At 39.6% G+C, this 19764-nt stretch overlaps 1 protein-coding gene across 3 annotated transcripts in view; it reads right to left on the reverse strand.

Moving 5' to 3' along the window:
• zgc:110158 (uncharacterized protein LOC553590 homolog) overlaps positions 1-19764 on the reverse strand; it is a 35270-nt gene that overhangs the window by 4580 nt on the left and 10926 nt on the right. The window contains exons 4-16 of one of the 3 annotated variants that reach the window (XM_067480880.1): positions 19175-19259; positions 7039-7128; positions 3996-4079; positions 2763-2822; positions 2573-2639; positions 1894-1958; positions 1711-1772; positions 1458-1503; positions 980-1015; positions 821-872; positions 566-636; positions 180-255; positions 16-44 (exon numbers count right to left, since the gene is read on the reverse strand). In XM_067480880.1, coding sequence (XP_067336981.1) covers positions 16-44; positions 180-255; positions 566-636; positions 821-872; positions 980-1015; positions 1458-1503; positions 1711-1772; positions 1894-1958; positions 2573-2639; positions 2763-2822; positions 3996-4079; positions 7039-7128; positions 19175-19259 — 823 coding nt within the window. Of the gene's footprint in view, positions 1-15; positions 45-179; positions 256-565; positions 637-817; positions 873-979; positions 1016-1457; positions 1504-1710; positions 1773-1893; positions 1959-2572; positions 2640-2762; positions 2823-3995; positions 4080-7038; positions 7129-19174; positions 19260-19764 lie in introns of all 3 variants that reach the window. The other 2 variants (XM_067480879.1, XM_067480881.1) reach the window with 2 other exon arrangements.

The raw sequence follows: 19764 nt of genomic DNA on the forward strand, positions 1-19764 counted from the left end.
AACACATTTCTTTACCTTTGGCAACCCATCCATATCCCCAGACCCTGGGAATGTGAGAAGAGAGAAGCAGCTCAATTGTAGTTTAATGTAATCATAGTCCAAAATAAAGTAGTTTTGCACATGTATCAGCTACAATGTTTAACCAGTGATTTGTTGAGGTGCAGTACGTTCAGTCCTACCTAGTGATCCATTCATGTGGTGTGGCTCCATGGGTCCCATAGCCATTGGCCCATCAGCTCCAGGTCCTATGGGGAACTAGAAAAAATATGCAGAATAAGTTCGTAAATGGCTGTAAAATTATTTTCCATATTCAAACTAGTCAGTTTATTCCTCCAGGATCATTTCAGTCCTACAGTCTTGTTTCTCTAATGCTGAATTGTACGGATGGCCAGTGATGTGACTGTAAGCCCTGTTTGAGCTGGATTCAATTTTGTGGATCAGGTTGTGTAAATTTGATCTTCATACTAACAACCATTATTTTAACTAGCAATCAATCTGCAATGACTAAACCGGTTAAAAAACCAGGAAAGTCCAAAACCTTACAGTCATTTTTGTTCTGACTTACATTGGGTCTGTTGCCTCCCGGTCCTATAGGATTCATCATTGTATAGATGTTTTCGCTGGAGTTAGTTGAATCTGAGAAAGAACATAACAAAACTTCAGTTTTATGATACTAAGGGACATGGCACTGAAAAGATGTGAAAGGCTGAAAGTGTGGGGACACAATTCATGCTTGTTTAGTGAGGGAAAATGGGAGAGACATCAGTTTCTAAGAGGCGTTAGTGTTATTGCTGGGGGACATGGATAGGTGACGCACCACCTGGGCTGGGCATGATGGGAGTTCCGGGTGGACCTCCACCACCTGGAGGACCCTGGGGAGCAATCAAAGATAGGTTAAAAATTAGGCTCATCAGGAAGTGATAAATCTTTATTGGTAAAGCAAAATTATGGCCGAAAAGTGTGACACATTTTAACTCACCACATAGTTTCCTGGAGATGAGGAGGAATAGGCTATCTGCAGGAGGAAAGAGGGAACATAATCAGATCTGAGGCTGAGCCAATACAAAATCTGAATCTATACAGTTTAGGGAAAAAAAGAGGATCATTTTACAATGTAATAAAGTCCAATACAACAGTCCTGCAATAAATATTGCTTTTTGTGAAGCTTAAAAACTTAAAGGTGTGTCAGGAAGGTTTTATTTTAACTCAATTTGTTTTTTAGGACGGGGTTTGCACTTCTGAAAAAGATGGACAATGCTTACCGCCCACCAAAAATGACCCATGGACCTTTTCTCATATGGGTTCAACCATAGCTGTTTATCACAAGTATAAAGTATGCACATCTGTATGCACAACATTTTAGGTCTATTGCACAGGACTGCATGACACTGAATGCTGGTTCCTCTTTATTTGCTCTATGTGTGGTTTTGTGTAAGAATCAAGGGTTTCTGACTCACAGAATTAGCATTGGGTCCTGGCCAAGGACCTCTGCCTCCAGGACCCCTGAGGAAAAGACAGATTGATGAACAGGAAGGAAGAGAGGATAGTGAAGGGGAAAGTGGAGACAGAGATGAGAAGATGAAAATAATGTGAAGAGATAGAAAACAGAAAGACAGAAACAATCAGAAGGGACAGAAGACACAGCAGCCTTCTCATGTAAGACAATGTTCAACGTTACATGTCAATGGTGTATTGGATGTTTTAACTTACATGTTCATTCCTGGCATGGGACCACCCATAGAGTTGGGAGGAGGCCTCATGCCCCCATAATTCTGTATGACAATAAATATTTAACATTGTAAGAACCCAGACAAAAACAATTCTGTTGTATAGTTCACTAACTAATTCAACTATGTGTGTCTGAGTGTACAGCAGATTTCAGGTTAGTCTTACCTGTGGGCCCATGGCCATTCCTCGAGGAGGGTTCATTCTCATTGGCCCACCCATATTAGGATGTCCTGTAAAATGGATACAATCATATAAACCCACATGTGCCTCGCCTCCTAAAGTGAGGAATTAAGGCATGCCACAGACAATACTTTATCCTAATCCCATTAGTTGTAACCCTCTGGTCTCTGAAGCTGGGGTCTACAGCTAAAATCACCACACACTCCTTATTGAGCTAAACACACCCACAAATATGCACAAGCAAGAAGAACAAGTGAAACTGAATTTGAGAATAGCTTCAAAAGTATGAGGATTTGCAGCTTTTCTCTATCTCCTATCATTAAGAATTGAATCCCTTGGGGTGTTTTAAAATTTGTGAATTTGCAATGGGCCTTTGTCTTTGTTCAGAGTTACTGGAGGGTTTACCAAGTTTAAGACGTTAAAATACATTCGTAATATGACATAGATGACTGGCAGTTACTGTAATTTTCTGGCTAAAAACGGTTTAGCTGAAAATTTGCCTAATAGCTTAATCAAAAATTTAAAAAACTGAACAGTTACTGCCCTAATAGGCTCATCAGCTATTACAGACACATGATCTACTTTACAAAATAAACACATTTTATAAAAACATCCCAAGCATCCTAACTCAGGCCTGTGACTACAACAGCTGTTCCAGCTTTACCTTGCGGTCTTGTTGGATCCAAACTATTTGGCAGGAGAGGCTGAGATCCAGGGATTCCTCCAGGAGGCTGAAAAAGTCCAGGCATAAAAAGCCATTAAAATAGTGGCCACTTTTGTGGGAAAACAGATACTGTAACCCTCCTCAAAATCAACACAAATGAGGAAGTAATTAAAAAAATCCTTGTCAATACCTGATTTGGCATTCGGAGTGAGGGGCGCGGTCCACCTGGATAGCGCGGTGACATGAAGGGCTAAAAAGTGAGAGGGAGCCGGAGGGTAGGGGGGTGGGGTGGTACAAAAAGAGGGACAGAAAGAAAAAATGTTTTTATTATTGATAAATCCAACAGCACTCCAAGAAGGGTAGCACTCAGGACACACAGACAGACGGTGTGGTTGGAAAATGGAAGATGACACAGAGATCACAAATTCATCATATTAGCCTGAAAAGACAAAAAGATATAAATACACTGATGCAAAAATAAGTGTTTTTTTGATTTCTAACTGTGCTAGCGTATACACGCATAATATGCACTCAAAGCATAAACTTGTGTGTGTGTGTAAAGACAGCGTTCACACAACTCCCTGCACACCCCGTCTCACTGTGGTGTAAACTGATTCGGCCTGTGGTCTGTCTGGCAAAGTTAGAGACACTTCAGGCCAACAACACCGTTCAAACCCATAGACGAAACATGTCCACACTCTCTCGCACACGACGGAAACCAGAAACCACAAGAATGAAGAACCGGGCTGCCGCAGTTAATGGGCAAAGACTAGTTTTACCTACACAGTGGCATCTGTAGCTACTGTTCTGGATAAGTGTTGAAACAGAGGGTGAATGTTCTTTAAGTGGAATACATTGGACATTTCTGTCTAGTTGGCAGCAAGAGAAGCACAAAAAAATCTTGATTAAGAGGGCCCATTTATGTGAACACGCTTGTGTTTTTGTAGGTAACTGTGACGTTCATAGTGCCTGTCCCGTGTTTTATTCATTTATCAGGTGCTGGAAGAAGTAAAAACAGGGGTTGAGTGTGTGCTGTGTGTTTGTGCAGGTGTGTGTGTTAAAAGTAAGGCAGCTGAAAAGTGTGCAACCCCCGCAAGCTGCTCCGGGGGGAGGGGCAAGGAGTGAATTATTCATCCCACACAGGGACAGCCGATCCTGGCCCTTGAAGAGGAGCAGGCCTTTTCATTATGGATCTAGCAACTGGAGGGGCTGCCATCAATAGGGAGTTAGCAAGAACAACAGTAGAGTTAACAGGGCTTCAGGGTTGGAGGAGAAGAAGCAGCGGCAGTAGCAGAAGAAGAAAGTGTGCGACTAGTGAATGGAAAGAAAAGAGCTTGTGTGGGTGAAGGGGGGTAAGTGGTGACTGAGATTTAGAGGGAATGAAATAGATAGGGGTGTTTGAAAGAAAGTGCTAATATCTTACCTGGCCATGAGGTCCCATCATGGGGTTGCTGGGGTTGTGTGGGGGGGGCTGTGCGTGGGGGGACTGCTGAGAGCCGGGTGGTCCCTTTAAGAAAGAAGAGCGATATCAGAGAGGGGAGGGGCCAAAAAGGGGTGGAGGTGGGTTTTACACCTGGAGGAATTACCCAGTCAAAATTATAAAGAAAGAGGAGGATGAGAGAGGGGGAAGTCAGTGGGGTGTCTTTGGGTTAAAGGGGGAGAAGAAGATTGAAAATGTGGAAAAAGCTGGATCTTTTGGGCTTTACATAATGCAGTTAAACATTGCACTCTTATAAAGCAACAGCCCTAAACAAAAATCAGAGTTAAGCATAATTATTTTGCTGGAGGGCCTTAATGTGTGGCTACACTGGAAAAGATCATTCTCAGAACCCTTGGATCAGAGAATAACATTTTGCTTTTCTTTTGACCACATGGGGGCAGTCTTGCCAAAGGCTCACTGCAGTAGGACAGGCATTAACAGCAGGACAGGCACTAGAGGCAACTGTAAACCAGAAAAGGTAACTGACAAAAACAAGTAAAACTTGGATGTTTTTTTCCCCTGCTTGTTTTAAACCGACATTAGCATGACATTGAATCCCTGTCCACAAAGAAACCAGCAGCCAGCTTCTTCACAAACTGCTCTGGTATTGTCAACAATTCACCACAAGAGGTTAATGACCCCTAATAAATAACTCATTATGCAACACTCTTTCTCCCATTATCAACTTGATAATTAAACTTTGGGTAGTTGCAGATACTGTGCATCTCAGAGCTGCCATATGGGATTAACTAAAGCAAATTTAGGTACCACAGTTTGTCGTGGGACTGAAAACTCAGTTTTTAGCTGTTTTTAATGTTGAGCAATCATATCTGACAATATCAGCTTCAATTGTGGCTAATCAACAGTATTACTTCTGTTACTATTGTTTGGAGTTGATACAATCGATTAGTCAATCAAAATAGAGTTAACTTGACAACCTTAGAATGACGGAGTAAAATAATTAGTCTTTTATTTGCTGTTTCTAAATTGTTTGCGGTAGGATGGTAAACTGAATATTGAATAGATTTTGGAGATCATTTATTCTTTTCTTGTTTTGTTAACTGGAAACAAAATAGTTTTTGCATAGTGACATGCTTACATTTCTCAAAGAAGAAAAGGGGTTCCTCAAGTGTCATAGCATTAGTATCAAATAGATTTGAAATGATAGCCAGCTTTTACTATGAGCACCAACCATATGTGCAGCAAACAACCAAAGCTTTCCATTACGAAAAGTCTCTTAAACACACACACACACACACACACAAAAACCCTAGCCCAATCTCACTCCTCCACCAATGTTATAAATAGCACTTCCATGTGTCTCTCCTCACGCCCCCCACCCTTCCCCTTGCTTATTCACATTCATACTCTCACTAGTCCCCCCACTATAACCATCCTCTCAGCACATTTCCTTGCTCTCAGCAAACAAACAATGGAGTGGTAGGTAGCCACAGAAACAAACACTGGGCCACAATTCTGGTGACACTGATATTTCACATTTCCTCTCCCTCCTTCAACCCCTCTTCATCTCTCTCCATCCTTCCCTCTCTCTATCATGTCACACGCCTTTTCTGTACTACTCTTCTCCATCACCTTATCGTGCCCCCTGCCAAATGCCAGTGCTGTCCATCACACCACTGCCTCACAGAGTGTGTGTGTGTGTGTGTTTTTCTCAAGAATGCGTGCATGTATGTCTGTACGTGTTTGTCTGTGTATCGGAGTATGTTTTATTCTCTTCACTCTTTAGACAGCCATCTCCCACACTAAAATGTTTCCCTTCACAGAGCTGGGACAGTTCAGAGACAGAGATGGAGGAGTGCAGAGAGGATGAATATGGGATGTTTGAATCACGAATCAGTTAAACGAAGGCAATGTGAGCACAGACCCTCAAATGAATGAATGGTGTGAGGTTCAGATGCTTTCGTGGGTGTAAATATAGTACACATAGTGTGATGTGGTGAAAAAAAAACTCAACTTTATTGTGGTGCTGTCTTATCAAGCTCAAATTATTGATATTAGATAAAAAGATTTACATAGTAGAATTTAAATGTTACTGTATTTCTGAGACTGATTTTATTACCTGAAAGTCCAACATCAGCTAATGTTTTCTACATCCACAATGTGTTGTACAACAAAACTTTATTTTTTTCGCTTAACAGTTATAACAAATGCAAAGTGCTGTTATCCTGTGAAAACCATGCACCTCCAAATTTTGTGATGTTTTGTTAAAAAAAAAATGAAACCAGCTTAATAAACCAGATTGAATAAATCAGATTATTTTAAACATGCATCATCACAGAGCTGTAAATACGTTTGATTGACATCAGTGTTTTGGAGATACATGGTTTTGAAGTTTAGTGTTAAATACAGGAAATATAACAGTATGTTTGGCTAATATTTAAAATTACAAATACGAAGAAAAAAAAATCATACAACATTCTGTTATACTTGGTCTAGGAAAATAGTAATTTTTATATGTTATATGTCAATGAAACAGTTATTGCTGCTGCATCTGCAGAGCACACTAACATGAATGCCAATGCTGATATATCTTAAGTAGCTGATATTAGTCAATCATATTGACCTGGATGTAGTAATTAGTGTATATGTAATTAGTGCAAAGCCAATATGCACTGCCAAAGCTGTTCAAATGAAACTGAAAGGATGTGACATGTTTTTGCATAAACATACACTAAAGTAAAGTTACATAAAGGTAAAGTTACAGCAAGTGAACCATGTACAGAAAAGGCTGTTTTTTTGCATGACAAGCTAAAATAAATAAATAAATAAGACTAACTGCACTAATAAATTGTATTTTGAACAATTTTCAAGTACTAAGGATTGAATGACTGAATGTAGATCCCCTGTTCATGCTGGATTTAGAGACTGATGAATGGGATAAGGTGAAGTAGGAATATGGTACAAAAAATGGAATTGTTTTGGCAAGGATGGAAGATGAGAATAGTGACATAAAGGTAGGTCATACCTGGAAGAAGCCTGGGGGCATGGGACCACCGGGCATGGCGTCATTGGGGGGCATGTTGCCCATCACTGGGCTGGGTGCTGCTGCTGCACTCTGAAACACACAAACACAGAGACTAAATATAGTGTTTTGTATGTATGTGTGTGTGTCACTGCTCTGAAGCAATATTTGTACACCATGCACTGGCCACCATATTACTACAGGGGGCAGTGTCTGCATCTGCAATTACTGCAAACTCCTGCCCCACTCCCATTTAAGGTTTAAAAAGTTGGCATTGTTGTCCTTCTTGACTCATTTTTATAAATATGTAGTGTATTTTGAAAATCTATTACATTTTATTCACCCAAAGTTCACTTATTTTCTGGAAATCTATCACCAGCCCCAGATTACCTTCTGTCTTCTAACAGTCTGATCATATGTTATTAACATAAAATTTGCCTTGTTCACGAGGCTCTACAGTGATTGGCTAGAGGAGTGGTCTTCACAATAACACCCAGCCAATGGAAACATAACCTCGTGAATAATGCTGTTATGCTGTAGCTACAAAAAAGCCGAGGTTGGAATTGTAAAAAGTGTAAAACCTGGAGTCTGATCCTGAATGTGAAGGAGAAGAATAATTTTTGAGACTTCAAAATGTTGTTTCAGAACCTTATGATTGTCCCCAAGCTTTACGAAGCACATTTTTAAACATAGATGGAGGCAGCTAGCTTAGCTTGTGCATAAATGCTGCATTGTATTTCTTTACCTAAGCTAAGATAACAATGTTCATGTCCGCTTGTTTTAGAAGTTCGTTGTGTAGATGCCTTGTCCCTTACTACGCTGTAATGTGAACTTTGTCTACAGAAGTTTTGTATGCTCCAAACATTCCTTCAGCATAGCTTTGGGCAGGGTGAGCTTATCCTTCAAAGTGTCGGCGTGGTGTCACAGTGGGAACATCTTAAACACCACTCACTCTCCAAGCGGGAAATTCAAATTTCTAACTTTAACACAGCGAGGATATAGTTCAGTCCTTTGACAGCACGGGATCAAAGATCCCTGCCATTACCATGATCCATTCCAAAGCTCATTTTTTTGGTTTTTCCATCATACCAGCCCTTTAATGGTTATTTTACAACAACCTTTTTACTACAACCTTTAAACCGTTCCCTCATCTCTGTGGTAGAGACAGAATAGAAGAGCGGGGCATTAATCACTTCATCTCTCTGTGGACAAGGACAGAAGCAAAGAGGGGTTCAAGCATAAATACCACCAAAATGTTATTCCAATGTTCCTTTCTCCCAAAGCTATAGAGAGCAGACTGTATTCATCCTTAGATGTGCCGTCATACAGATAACTGTATACAAGGAATAATGTTCTGTCCAACATTGAATGGTTCCTTTTTGATCATTTAGATTATTATGAATAGACATTTGAATATTGTGATTTAAATCCTAATAACCACTGCATGATGGTTATTTGAGTTTAACTGAGAATGTAAATATGTTTTAAACAGTGGTACCTTGCATTAATTGTGCAATATGGTTTAGATATCAAAATCAAGGGTAATTAAGAACAGGTCATTTACAATATATTCAAATTCGACATGCAAATGGTCACACTTTCAGAGTTTTGTAAATACAGTATCAAGTCATCAGCAAATAAACTGAGTTTGAAAAATAACTAAACAAGTACAAAAGTTTTACAAAAGTTGGAGAGTAAATCATATTTTGAGTCAGGTTACAATTATTTAACCTTTTTGTCTATTTAGATCTGATCGTTTCGTTCTCAATTATGCTGAACTTTAGGTAATAACCAATTCATGAAACTGACTTAACATTACTCACAACCTAAAAAAAGAGAAATAGTGCTTTGCTTTAATTTAAGCTCATGTGTTATTAATTTTACAGTGAGCAAATGCAAATCGTAAAATTAAAGACTAGATTAGATGCTATTTAAGGTCTTGAGCAAACAATGTTTTAAAAGCAAACCTGAAGAGAGCAGCCATTGCTAATCATAGTACCACCAGCAACAAAAACAACAACAACAACAACAACAACACTGTTTCCAGTCTCCTTGATGTCAAAAAAACAATATGGAAAAACAAAAATAAAATCTAGTATTTGGTGGAGGGTGATTCAGTCTAGGAGTTAAATATGATACAACTGTATTCTTGTCAACACACATAGATGGAAACGCATGTCGAGAGTGCTTACATAAGCACGCTGGAACAAACACAAACACACACAAGCACATGAACGTGCAAACATACACAGAGACGCACAAAGAGTTGCATCACAAGCTTACAAAGTGCATCCCTTCAGTACAGAGTCAGACAGGGGAGAATCACAGGCTATAGGACCAGAACAGGGAGGTGGTTTAAGACCCAGGGGAGGGCATTGCTCTCACATACACTCACATACACACTTTCACACATCCAGTGTTTCAGCAGCACACACACAGAATGAACACACTACATCCATGTGACACATACTGTATGCTTGGACAACATCGCATACTACCAATTACAGGCACATACACAAATTCACTCGCTGCCCTTCTTCTTCTGATTATCTGAAACAAACACACACAAAAACTAAAACATCACACATATTCACAATGACACACATACACACACCTCCCCCCATCTTTATGCTAATTCTGCTAGTGAACATGAGCAGGCCACTGAGTCCCTGGGGAAGAAGCAGGGTCGACTGCCTCCTTCTCTCCTTCTCCATCCTCCCTTCCTCCATCTCACTCACCCTTCCTCTGCACACTTTTCTTTACACTTTTTCTCCTCTCTGTGACCCCCCTTGCTTATTTTCCCGGTACTAGTGCACACATGCAAACACACATGTATACACACATGCCTTTTCTGTGCCCCAACCCTTGTACTATACCTCCCCATCACAAACTCTCCTCCCCTCACCCCCACCCCCCAGTAGGGTGTCAGCAGCTTGCAGAAGCTGTTGCTATGGAGACAGGTCCTATCTGCACTCTGTCCCCCTGGCATCCCCCACTCCAGGAGAAGAGAGAGAGAGAGAGAGAGAGAGAGAGAGAGAGAGAGAGAGAGAGAGAGAGAGAGAGAGAGAGAGAGAGAGAGAGAGAGAGAGAGAGAGAGGGGGGGGGGGGGGGGGGGGGACGCATGCACAAAGAGGCAGGAGAGAGAGGGAAGAGTGACTTAGAAGAGGGTGGCAGAAGACAAAAAAGATAAAAGTGGAGAAGGAAAAAAGCAAGAAAATGTTGTTGGGAAAGAGATTTCTGTCCACAATCAATCACTTGGTCACATTATTGTTCAACACTATTAATGACAAACAATCTGCTCATAAAATTCTCCAATTTGCAGATTGAAATTGAATGCAAACTGAAAGCGCACAGAGTGTAGATTTGCCACTGGCAAAGTATAAGGTAGATTTAGTATGCAGTCTGTCTTTATTAAAACCAACTGGCCTGGGGAAATACAAAAGGATTCAACTGTGCTTTTTTAGTTTCTGTAGTGGTGCCCACAGTCCTGCCTACATCTACCTTTCCATTTGAACTACAGGCTCAGAAGTGGGAGCCTGTCAGAAAACCCTGCGACAAGACTGCCTACGTGAATCAGAATAACTTGATTTTTTTTCCAGGAAAATACATAGGAATTTGTCTTGTTGACATTGCTGCAGTAAAACAATGACTGCTAATGCAGATGGAGCAAACAGGTATTTCAATAGGTGCAAAAAGTGACGCACCAAGTAGTTCATATAATGAACATGAATGTTTGTAGTTGCGTTGAATTATTCATTTATAGACACAATGTATGTAATGTAAGTGGGTAAATGAAGGGGTGTGCAAAGAAGAGCTCCGGATGATAGCACAACTTGAAAGGGGTGTAATGCCTGACATGGAGCAGGATGGAGAATAATAAATTTTCTTTCATTGAAGCTGGCTGAAAGTTCAACAAAACCCACAGGACACATTTTCAAATGTCTGGGAATATTTACACTGTCTAAACTATAAACTATATTTTAATGGCCTTGCACCACCATACTGCAGAAACACAGTGTCAGAGCATCTTCAGACCCTGCATAATAATCTTGGGTATGTTTTGTAACTTACCTGTTATCAACAAGCTAATATCTGGACTAAAGGAGAATGACAAAACTAAACATATTTACACTATAATAAACATCAGTATCAGATTTTCAGACATTTTGAGGATTTTAGATTTGTCTCCCAGAAAAAAAAAAACTTGAAATTAAAACAATTCAGCTTTACTTATGTGTAAAAATAAAGATTTATACACAAATAATTATAAATTAGGTAACCAATCATTTAAATTTCAAAAAAGGCATTTTAACTGCAGCCACTTCAGCTTGTTTGTGTGCGTGTGTCTATATATATCATTTTTATTATGTTTATATTTATTTATTTTAACACGCTATATTTAACTATAGTAAAAAAAAAAACTAACAAAAAAACATGGAGATTCAGTGACGTTATGGTGTTCCCTTTATTTGTACAAAATAAGCAGCCTGGATGCTTTTATGACAAATGCGTTTAATGGTTTCAAGACATTTTGACAGAAAGCTTCCACTAATTATTATGATGCGTCATTACAAATACAAAGCATTAATTGAGTGCAGAGGTAAGCTTGGAGTCTAAGAGGCATAGAATTTAACCACAACATCAGAATTTGTATCATGGTGGACCACAGTTCTACTGTGATCATAGGATCTTCACTTTGATTCTGGTTGAGGACATCTGCTACCCAAAAAAACAAAAACAATGTAAAACTGAAAGTAATGTTTATTTTTTTAAATACAGAGACTTTAATAATAAAAAACAATGCTTTATAATATTCTATAAGTCATCAGTCTTGTATTCAGCTTGGATAAAGCTGAACAAAATTATCAATTAGGGTTTTCTACATTTTAACCCGCTTTAAAAATAATGACCTTTAGTCCTCTACTTTGAATATTGAGAGAAGAAGGTAAATTACTGAATGAAAATATGCATTACTTACTGTTATAAAAACCACCAAAAATCTGGCAGGTGTCAGTTGACTGCTGGCTGAAAGCTTGTCTGGTGAGGTCATTTTACTGAAACTACTTGCTCCGGGTGTGAGGGGGGGGGGGGTTCATGTGGTTTAGTGTGAGAGCCGTAAGTTTAGATCTTGCTACACACTGAAAAGCTGCAGACGCGCAAAATAAAGCTACAACCTTTGATTCCTAAGGTAAACAGTGATTTTAAGTTTAATAGAGATAACTCAAAGTAATATGTAACAGACCTTATCATCCGCCCCTGTGTAGCAACACAACAGTGTCTTTGTAGCAAATATTTTAAAATCACTGACGCCTCAATCCACAGTTGTGGCTCCCTGTGAGGACACCATGTTGTGCTTGTTTTTCCTCCCTAAGCACAAACCCACAATGTTGATGAATAATCTATTAGGGAACAAAAGAATTAATGATCTGATTGGCTGGTACAGTAGAGTATGTAAATGGGCTATACAGAATAACATTGATCCCTCCCTCTCCATTTCCCTCTCCTTCACCCATAGGACCTACCACACAGATCAATAGTGCTCAACACATTATTGACCTCCGCCTGATACCTTTCACAGGGATAAAGACAGAGACATAAACACTGGATGGAGAAAAGGGAGAGGTAGGGAGAGACAGCAAATGTATCTGTGTGTGTGTGTCCGTATTTATGTGTGTCCCTGCCTGGAGAGGGTACTAATCTACATTCTGGTTCACACTGATATGTACCTCATCACTGTCTCCTTGACCTGCTGTCCTTAGCGCACAGAGAGAGGGAGAGAAAAAAGAACGGGGGGGGTAAAAGAGTGAGCATGGAAGTGTGACTGTGTGGAGATTGGAGGGAAAAAATAGCTGACTATGGTGATCTAGCTAATTTATCAGCCCAGTCAAAACAGTGTGTTTCACTCTGGAGCAACAGGATATGGCTGCTACTCTCACTGTCATGTCTGACAAACAAATGCACAAACACACACACACAAACACACAATCTCTGAAAGCCCAGCTGGTCCTCAAAACTGGCACGACACGCACACCAAACACACACACGGTTACCCAAAAGCTGCTGCCAAGGTAGCAGTACTGAACCAGACAGACTTGTGCACACGCAAACGCACATGCGCACACAAAACCGGATGACAGCACTAATACATGCTGCAGACACAACATCCACTTAGCCAACACTCCAGAGAGAAGGAAGAGAGGACGAAAGACAAGATGATAAGAAGGAGAACAACGATGAACCTGAATATAGCTTCAACTCAAGGATGTTTCATTTATTCTCCATCAGTGCAAACGAAAATAAGTTACAATTATTGTTTACAGATGAGAAGCATTTTCTGTTTTCTTGATATACATCAATTTGGGTTCAGACATTCACACCCCTTCAGCTGATTTACAGTCTAACTAATTTGAAAAAAATCAGAGAATTGTACTACTTCAGTATTAAAGCACGTAAAAAGTACTTTATTCTAGTACTGTGCTACAATAAATGTCAGAAGACTCAAAATAAAGCATCCTTGAAATATTTTACACAGATGCTACTGTTTACTGACCTGCTACAGTTTAACATCACCTTCTTTAAAAATAAAAAGAACTACCTTCACTTTCGACGCATCAGGCCATGCAGCACATGTACTAAAGTTTTTGCAAACTTTATCACACAGCTAATGATCTACCTCTTTTTACTTTTTCCATTACAGCACATTATTACTTCTGGTGACCAAAAAGAGGCAAAACAGGGGTTAAGACAGATTGCTTGCAACTGTCTTTTGGCAGAAGAGAGCTACAACTTGAATTTCCATAAAAGTTGGGACATTGTTGTGTCTGACAATATTGCTTCTCAAAAGTAAAATAGCAAAGAATTTAGCAGGCAGCACTGACTTGAAAAACAGACATTATTCTGCGTTGGAATTTACTGCACGGGCATAAGAACACCTCTCCAAACCATTGACAAGGTACAAGGGTTGTTGCTGCATGTACAAATGCAAGTTAAAACCCTTATCATTCAAATTGATATATGCTGAGGATATCGACTGAAGTGACGAAATAAAAAAACATCCTGTGGTTCAGACGTAGTTGAATGAATAGGTACGTGTAGGTGAATTTTTCCACCGGGTTATTATTTTTGTTTTTGTTGTTTTGTTTTTTTAATTACACGTCTCTTGGTGCCCCGTGTCAACTTTTCTGAGACATGTTGCTGGCATTTTCTAGACCAACCTTTTGGAATTTCTGGATTTTGGGTTTGTGCTATAGATTCAACAGCACTTGGAAGTCTTTGGACTAAATGTTATCAAGATACATTACAGGTTGTTTAAAACATTTGCAAAGTTGCCAACATACATCTGCAAAATGAAATATGTTTCTATTAAAAATAACAAAACAAAAGACAGACAAAAAGCAAGCAGCCTATTGGAAAGCCATTAAGTGTAACTAATAAAACCTATATGAAAGGTGTCAAGAACATTTATAAACCAACATTACACCCATACTAATCTGTAAAAATAAGAAACAATGTGTCCAGTGTTGGGTTCCTTAATTCCTTTGCCTAAATCTGGGAAACTTAACTACTAAATTATTATAATTTCAGGAGAACTAAATTTAAATATGCAAGAGTCATTTATTATCACTAAAATAATTGGTATTTTCGAAACTGGTCAATTTCACATACTTACATACAGTTCTCCTACAGTTCCTTGATATAAAAGAAGAAAACTGGGCTTATTTATTTCCCTCTGCTTTGACATTTGCTCACTCAGCTCCATTTTCAACTGTCTCTTGGTTGTGCCTTCATGTTGTCTACACTGCCCTCTTCTCCTCAGCACTACTAGGCATTGTGGGTAAACAGCTAGATTAGCCAATCAATCTTCTCTAGGGAATAGAGGTAGTAGTGGTGGTGAGGGAGGGAGGGGGTTGGTCAGCAAAGAGATAGGGAAATACAAAGGGGGAAAAGAGGAGGAGAGGTGGAAAGAGGGAGAGACTGATAACGTTAGTAAAATGAGAGAAATGCGAAGGAGTGAGATGGTAAAAGAGGGTGGGAAGCAAAATGAAAGGTGGTGTGTGGAGGGGTGAACACAAAGATGGTGAGGAAGGAAAGATGTAGATATGGGGGTGTCACAGTGAAACCACAAGCTGCAAGAAACCAAGATGTGGGCAGGCTGGAGTTGCTCAAAATGCAACTAAGACAAGTAAAGAATAGTAGAAAAGAAGTGTGAGAGAAGAGAATTACGTAGGCAGATGTGTAAAGAGTCCAGAGCAACAGGAAAAAGTAGAGGAAAAGGAGACAGATAAATCAAGCAGTAAGAGCCTCAACAACATAAGGGGCTGGGAGTGTGCAGCAGCACCTCAGGGCATCAATTTAGTTTTAGGTTTGATTTGTTAGTTTTAGTCAAAAATAGATCAGCTTTCAGGTTTGTAACTGTGGATTTACAGAGACTCTGTCGGGCATTTATTTTCTGAACATTTTGGGACTACAGCTTTCACCATTTTTGTTGTGCACAGTAACCAACTTATTCTGCGTCCTTTGTGAAGTAAACGGAAATTTTTATTTTAAGTGTTCAATTATACAGTGTCCACGCCACACTGCTCTGCAGAAAATCAAGTGATTCAGCCAAAGAGCAGAAGCCTAATCATCAGACAACAATATTATTGTGACATTTGTTTATCAAATATCTAGAGGAAGCTCAGCTGGCAGAGGATTCGCCCAGGAACCACAGGGTCAGTGGTGTGACTTCAATTCCCTCTGGCTACATGTTGCAGAGTCCTTGGCAAGACAGTGATCCCCAAATTGCTGCTGGTGAGACAGGTCAGCACCTTTCATGGCAGCTGCAATCATCGGTGTGAGCGGGGTTGTGAATGGGTTAAGATGAGGCAACATTGGTAAGCACTTTGGAAAAAAGCACCATAGAAGCTGTTCAAATTCTAATAATGTTGGGACTGGCTTATTCATTTTGACAGCAAATAAAAGATTTTCAGCACAAAGCAACATTACACCCACAGCACTTTAATTTATCTCACTTTTTTTCTCCCAAATGTTGTCAATGTTTGCATTTTTATAACTTCTTTCTAAAGACTGTTGCATGTTTTTGTCTAATTCTCACTGAGTTCTGGAGTTTCCGCAACAAAGAAAGTCTGTTTTCTGCCCTTAAGTAATTCCGCAGAACAACTTGAGGCTAAATTATCATAAAAAGGTATTTAGGTACCTCTCCCTGAACTTCAGCGAGTCTCTTGTTAACAGCCGTGCAGCCATTCCCTAATGCTGGTAAATTATATATATTTCCCCTCTGCTTATTGTATGTGGACCTATCAATTGCCTTTAAGCTGACAAAGTAACACTGTGCCTACATGGAACCATCTGTCAGCACCACAGCTATGTGTGAGGTGTTCAGGGACCTTATAGAGTGCCGGTCACTCAGAGCACTCCGAGCCCAGTAGCCTACACAATCTGTAAACATTTGTAAAACTTTTTTTCTTATCAAAAATATTTAAATTAGTTTCCAAAACTGCATATGAAGGCATCCTACGTTATCGTAACTTGTGTGTACAAGTAAAGCTCACCAACATACATTTTCATTAAATCTCAAACTTCTTGTGTAGCGAAATAGCACAAGTACAGTGTTGCAAGCTTTTGTTCACAAATATGGTTAAGGATAATGGTAAAACCCAACCTAAAAATCTTAAGAACATTTTTAAGACTCTAATGGTTGCATAAGTCTATAATTTTATAGTTCTTTTTTATTTTAACATTTGTCTGGAAAGAACTAATTGGTTATTGAGAATAGCAGTAATTCATAAATTAAATTTACAAGATCTAAATCTTTTATGAGACTCAACTTATGACCAGGAGGCTTGGTGTCTTAGTGGTAGAGCATTGGGTTGGGATGCAGAAGGCCACGGGGCTAAATCCCGCCCCACCAGGTGTGGCCACAGCCAGCCAGCAAGGGCCACCTCGGTGCCAGTCCCGAGCCCGGATAAAAACGGGAGGGCTGCGGCAGAAAGGACATGCGGCGTAAAAACTCATGTCAAATCAACATGCGGATCACATCCCGCTGTGGCAGCCCCTGAAGGGACAAGCCGAAACCCGTTGAACTTTCTGAACCTCTACTCATGACCGATTAAAATATTGACACAGCTAATCAAACAAGGAAATTAATTGCTGTATGACATGTTTGTATAATGTAAAACATGTTTAATGATTGTTCATCAATGCAAGGGATAAAATGCATGTCAGTTAAAATTAATGGAACTAACTGAAAGATATGCAAGCTCTGTAAGACAATATGAGGACAAAATTAACTCCTGTCCTAATTACATCCATTAATGAAAGTATATGACTGATAAAATACTCTTCTTTTGTTTGCCATATTTTACAACTTCCAGATTTTCCATATCACATAAACACATCTGTCAATGTCAATTTTATTGCATCACAATAAAGTGAGATGATTAAAAGCTAAAAAAATAAGACAAGAGTCTCTAAGCAATATATTAAACCATTATATTAAACTAAAAGCCTGTATTAAATAGATCAAATAAAAACACATCAAAATATTGATATGAATCTCTATATGAGGGAAACAAGCCTGTATATAAACTCTGCATGTCTCCCTCTTTGGTCAATCAGATCCTTAAACAAGGCACAAATTTAAAACCAATCATACAGCTAAAACTTGACATCAACTAACTACCAAACTACTATCAAAATATCAATCTAACAACCCCTGCATTACTTTGATAACCACCATCAGGACTTGTGAAAAAGTAACTGTGACTGTAACCATAAACATTGTTGCATCTTTGCACCCAGCAGAGAGAACTGTGATAATGCTCCTTAAATACTGGCTTGAAATCCTGCACTCCTCAAAAGACTAAAAACTCTTTTGAGGTAAGGTGAATTTTATTTCTTCCAATGCCTCTAACCGCCTTGCTCTTTTGAAACCAGTAGAGAGGACCTGTGCTCAGAGACTAGCCTCAGGGGGCTGGAGCCAAAATTAAACTGGTCTCGTCTCCTTCGCTTTATCACCGTTTGGAGCAGACAGCAAGCATCCATAGAGCACACCCATCTACATCTATACACACACACACACACACACAGACCAGGGTTAACCGGCATGCTGGCAGTAGGGGTGTGAGCCCTTCCACCCTCCTTCTATGGGCTGGTTGCCAAAGATGCCCCCCTATCCAAAAATACACACACACACACACACACAAATCCCTGGCTTAGCCTCGGCCCAGTGCTGGGATTACCGGATTAGAACTCTATTCCATTATCTCCCCACACTCTACAGCGTGTGTACACACACACACACACTCTTGGTCAGAGAGGAGAGGCTGAAGACAGACGTACAGGGTCAATCACAGCATATGACATTTACACACAAGAGGATAAAGTTGCAGATTCTCCAATAAGTCTAGAAAGACTGACGACTTGTTTACATTGTTTTAGACAGTAAAGTCGAGTTGTTACCATTAATTGCAAAAGAGTAACCCTATCCCTACAAACTGGAAAGATTACGTACCAGATCTCAAACTTGTAACCTTTGACCTCTATGTTCTGCAAATTATGACAAAAACACAAAACATCCAACACAACAGAATATGACCCTGATGATATAACATATTCATTAGAAGCAGGGTTGGATACATTTGCTCTCTCTTTCTTTGCAATTGTGTTCCTCCAAACATTTATCTTCCTCACTTCATTTATTTTTTTGTTGGAAACATGTCTTAAGGTGTGAGCATTTGCTGCGTTAGGAAATTTGAGGACATTACCTTGAATGTTAGAAAACTGTGATGAGCATTTTTTCACCATTTTCTTACAACTTCTTGACCAAGAAAATAATCTATACATTGTAGTGTAAATAACCTTCAGCTGCAGGTCTGCTTCCTGACAAAGTAGCTTCTGGTCAGCTGCCATGTCAGCTTTAAAAAATATATACTATGTATGACCAGAAAAAAAAACAATCCTTATTATACCTTCAAAAAATATCCCTAAAGTACAGGACATCTTCTGTCTGTACGCAAACCGCATACACAAAAGGTTGTGTATGCGGTTTGCGTACAGAACATTGTTTACTTGTGGCACGAGCAGGCAACGTTTCTGTTTTTCTCTCTCTTGGCATTAAGAAAAAAAGACTGTTACTCACATAGTCATGGAAGGCCTTGGCCTCACTGGAGTGCTCGCATGTCTCCCTTCGGTCTGGAGCTGCACAATACAAATCCCAGAATACACTGAAACAGAGAGGAGGTTGGAAAAGTGGAGAGGTCAAAGGTTACCAAACAGAGTAATACAAGCCAACGTGTAACAGCTATTCATAACCCATTCACACATTGTTACTATCTCCCGAGCGCTTTTACAGCCTCTTACACACTTGAGCTTCATTGTAAGAGGGAAGCAATGCCACTGTCACCCCCTCAATCAACCTCTCACTCACTCAGAACAAACAAACACACACAGACACAGAAACACACATCTAAACTTGCATGGACCTTTCACTGAATGAAACCAGTTTTTAACCCTTAACTTCAACTTTTACGGGTGTAGACAAATCTTCTACAAAATAAGAATAATACAGAATCAAAAAAAAAAAATCCCTGAAGGTAACCACTGCAAAAAAGCAGTTTCTGTAGCTCTCAGTCTGACTCTGGTTCTTTTGCCTTGAGCATACTCCTCTAGCTGTCTCAGGCTTGAAGGGTACATTCTTCAGGTTGCATAGATGCTTAATAGGGCTTACAG

Source organism: Channa argus, chromosome 16, assembly GCF_033026475.1.
Source record: "Channa argus isolate prfri chromosome 16, Channa argus male v1.0, whole genome shotgun sequence".
NCBI lineage: Eukaryota > Metazoa > Chordata > Actinopteri > Anabantiformes > Channidae > Channa > Channa argus.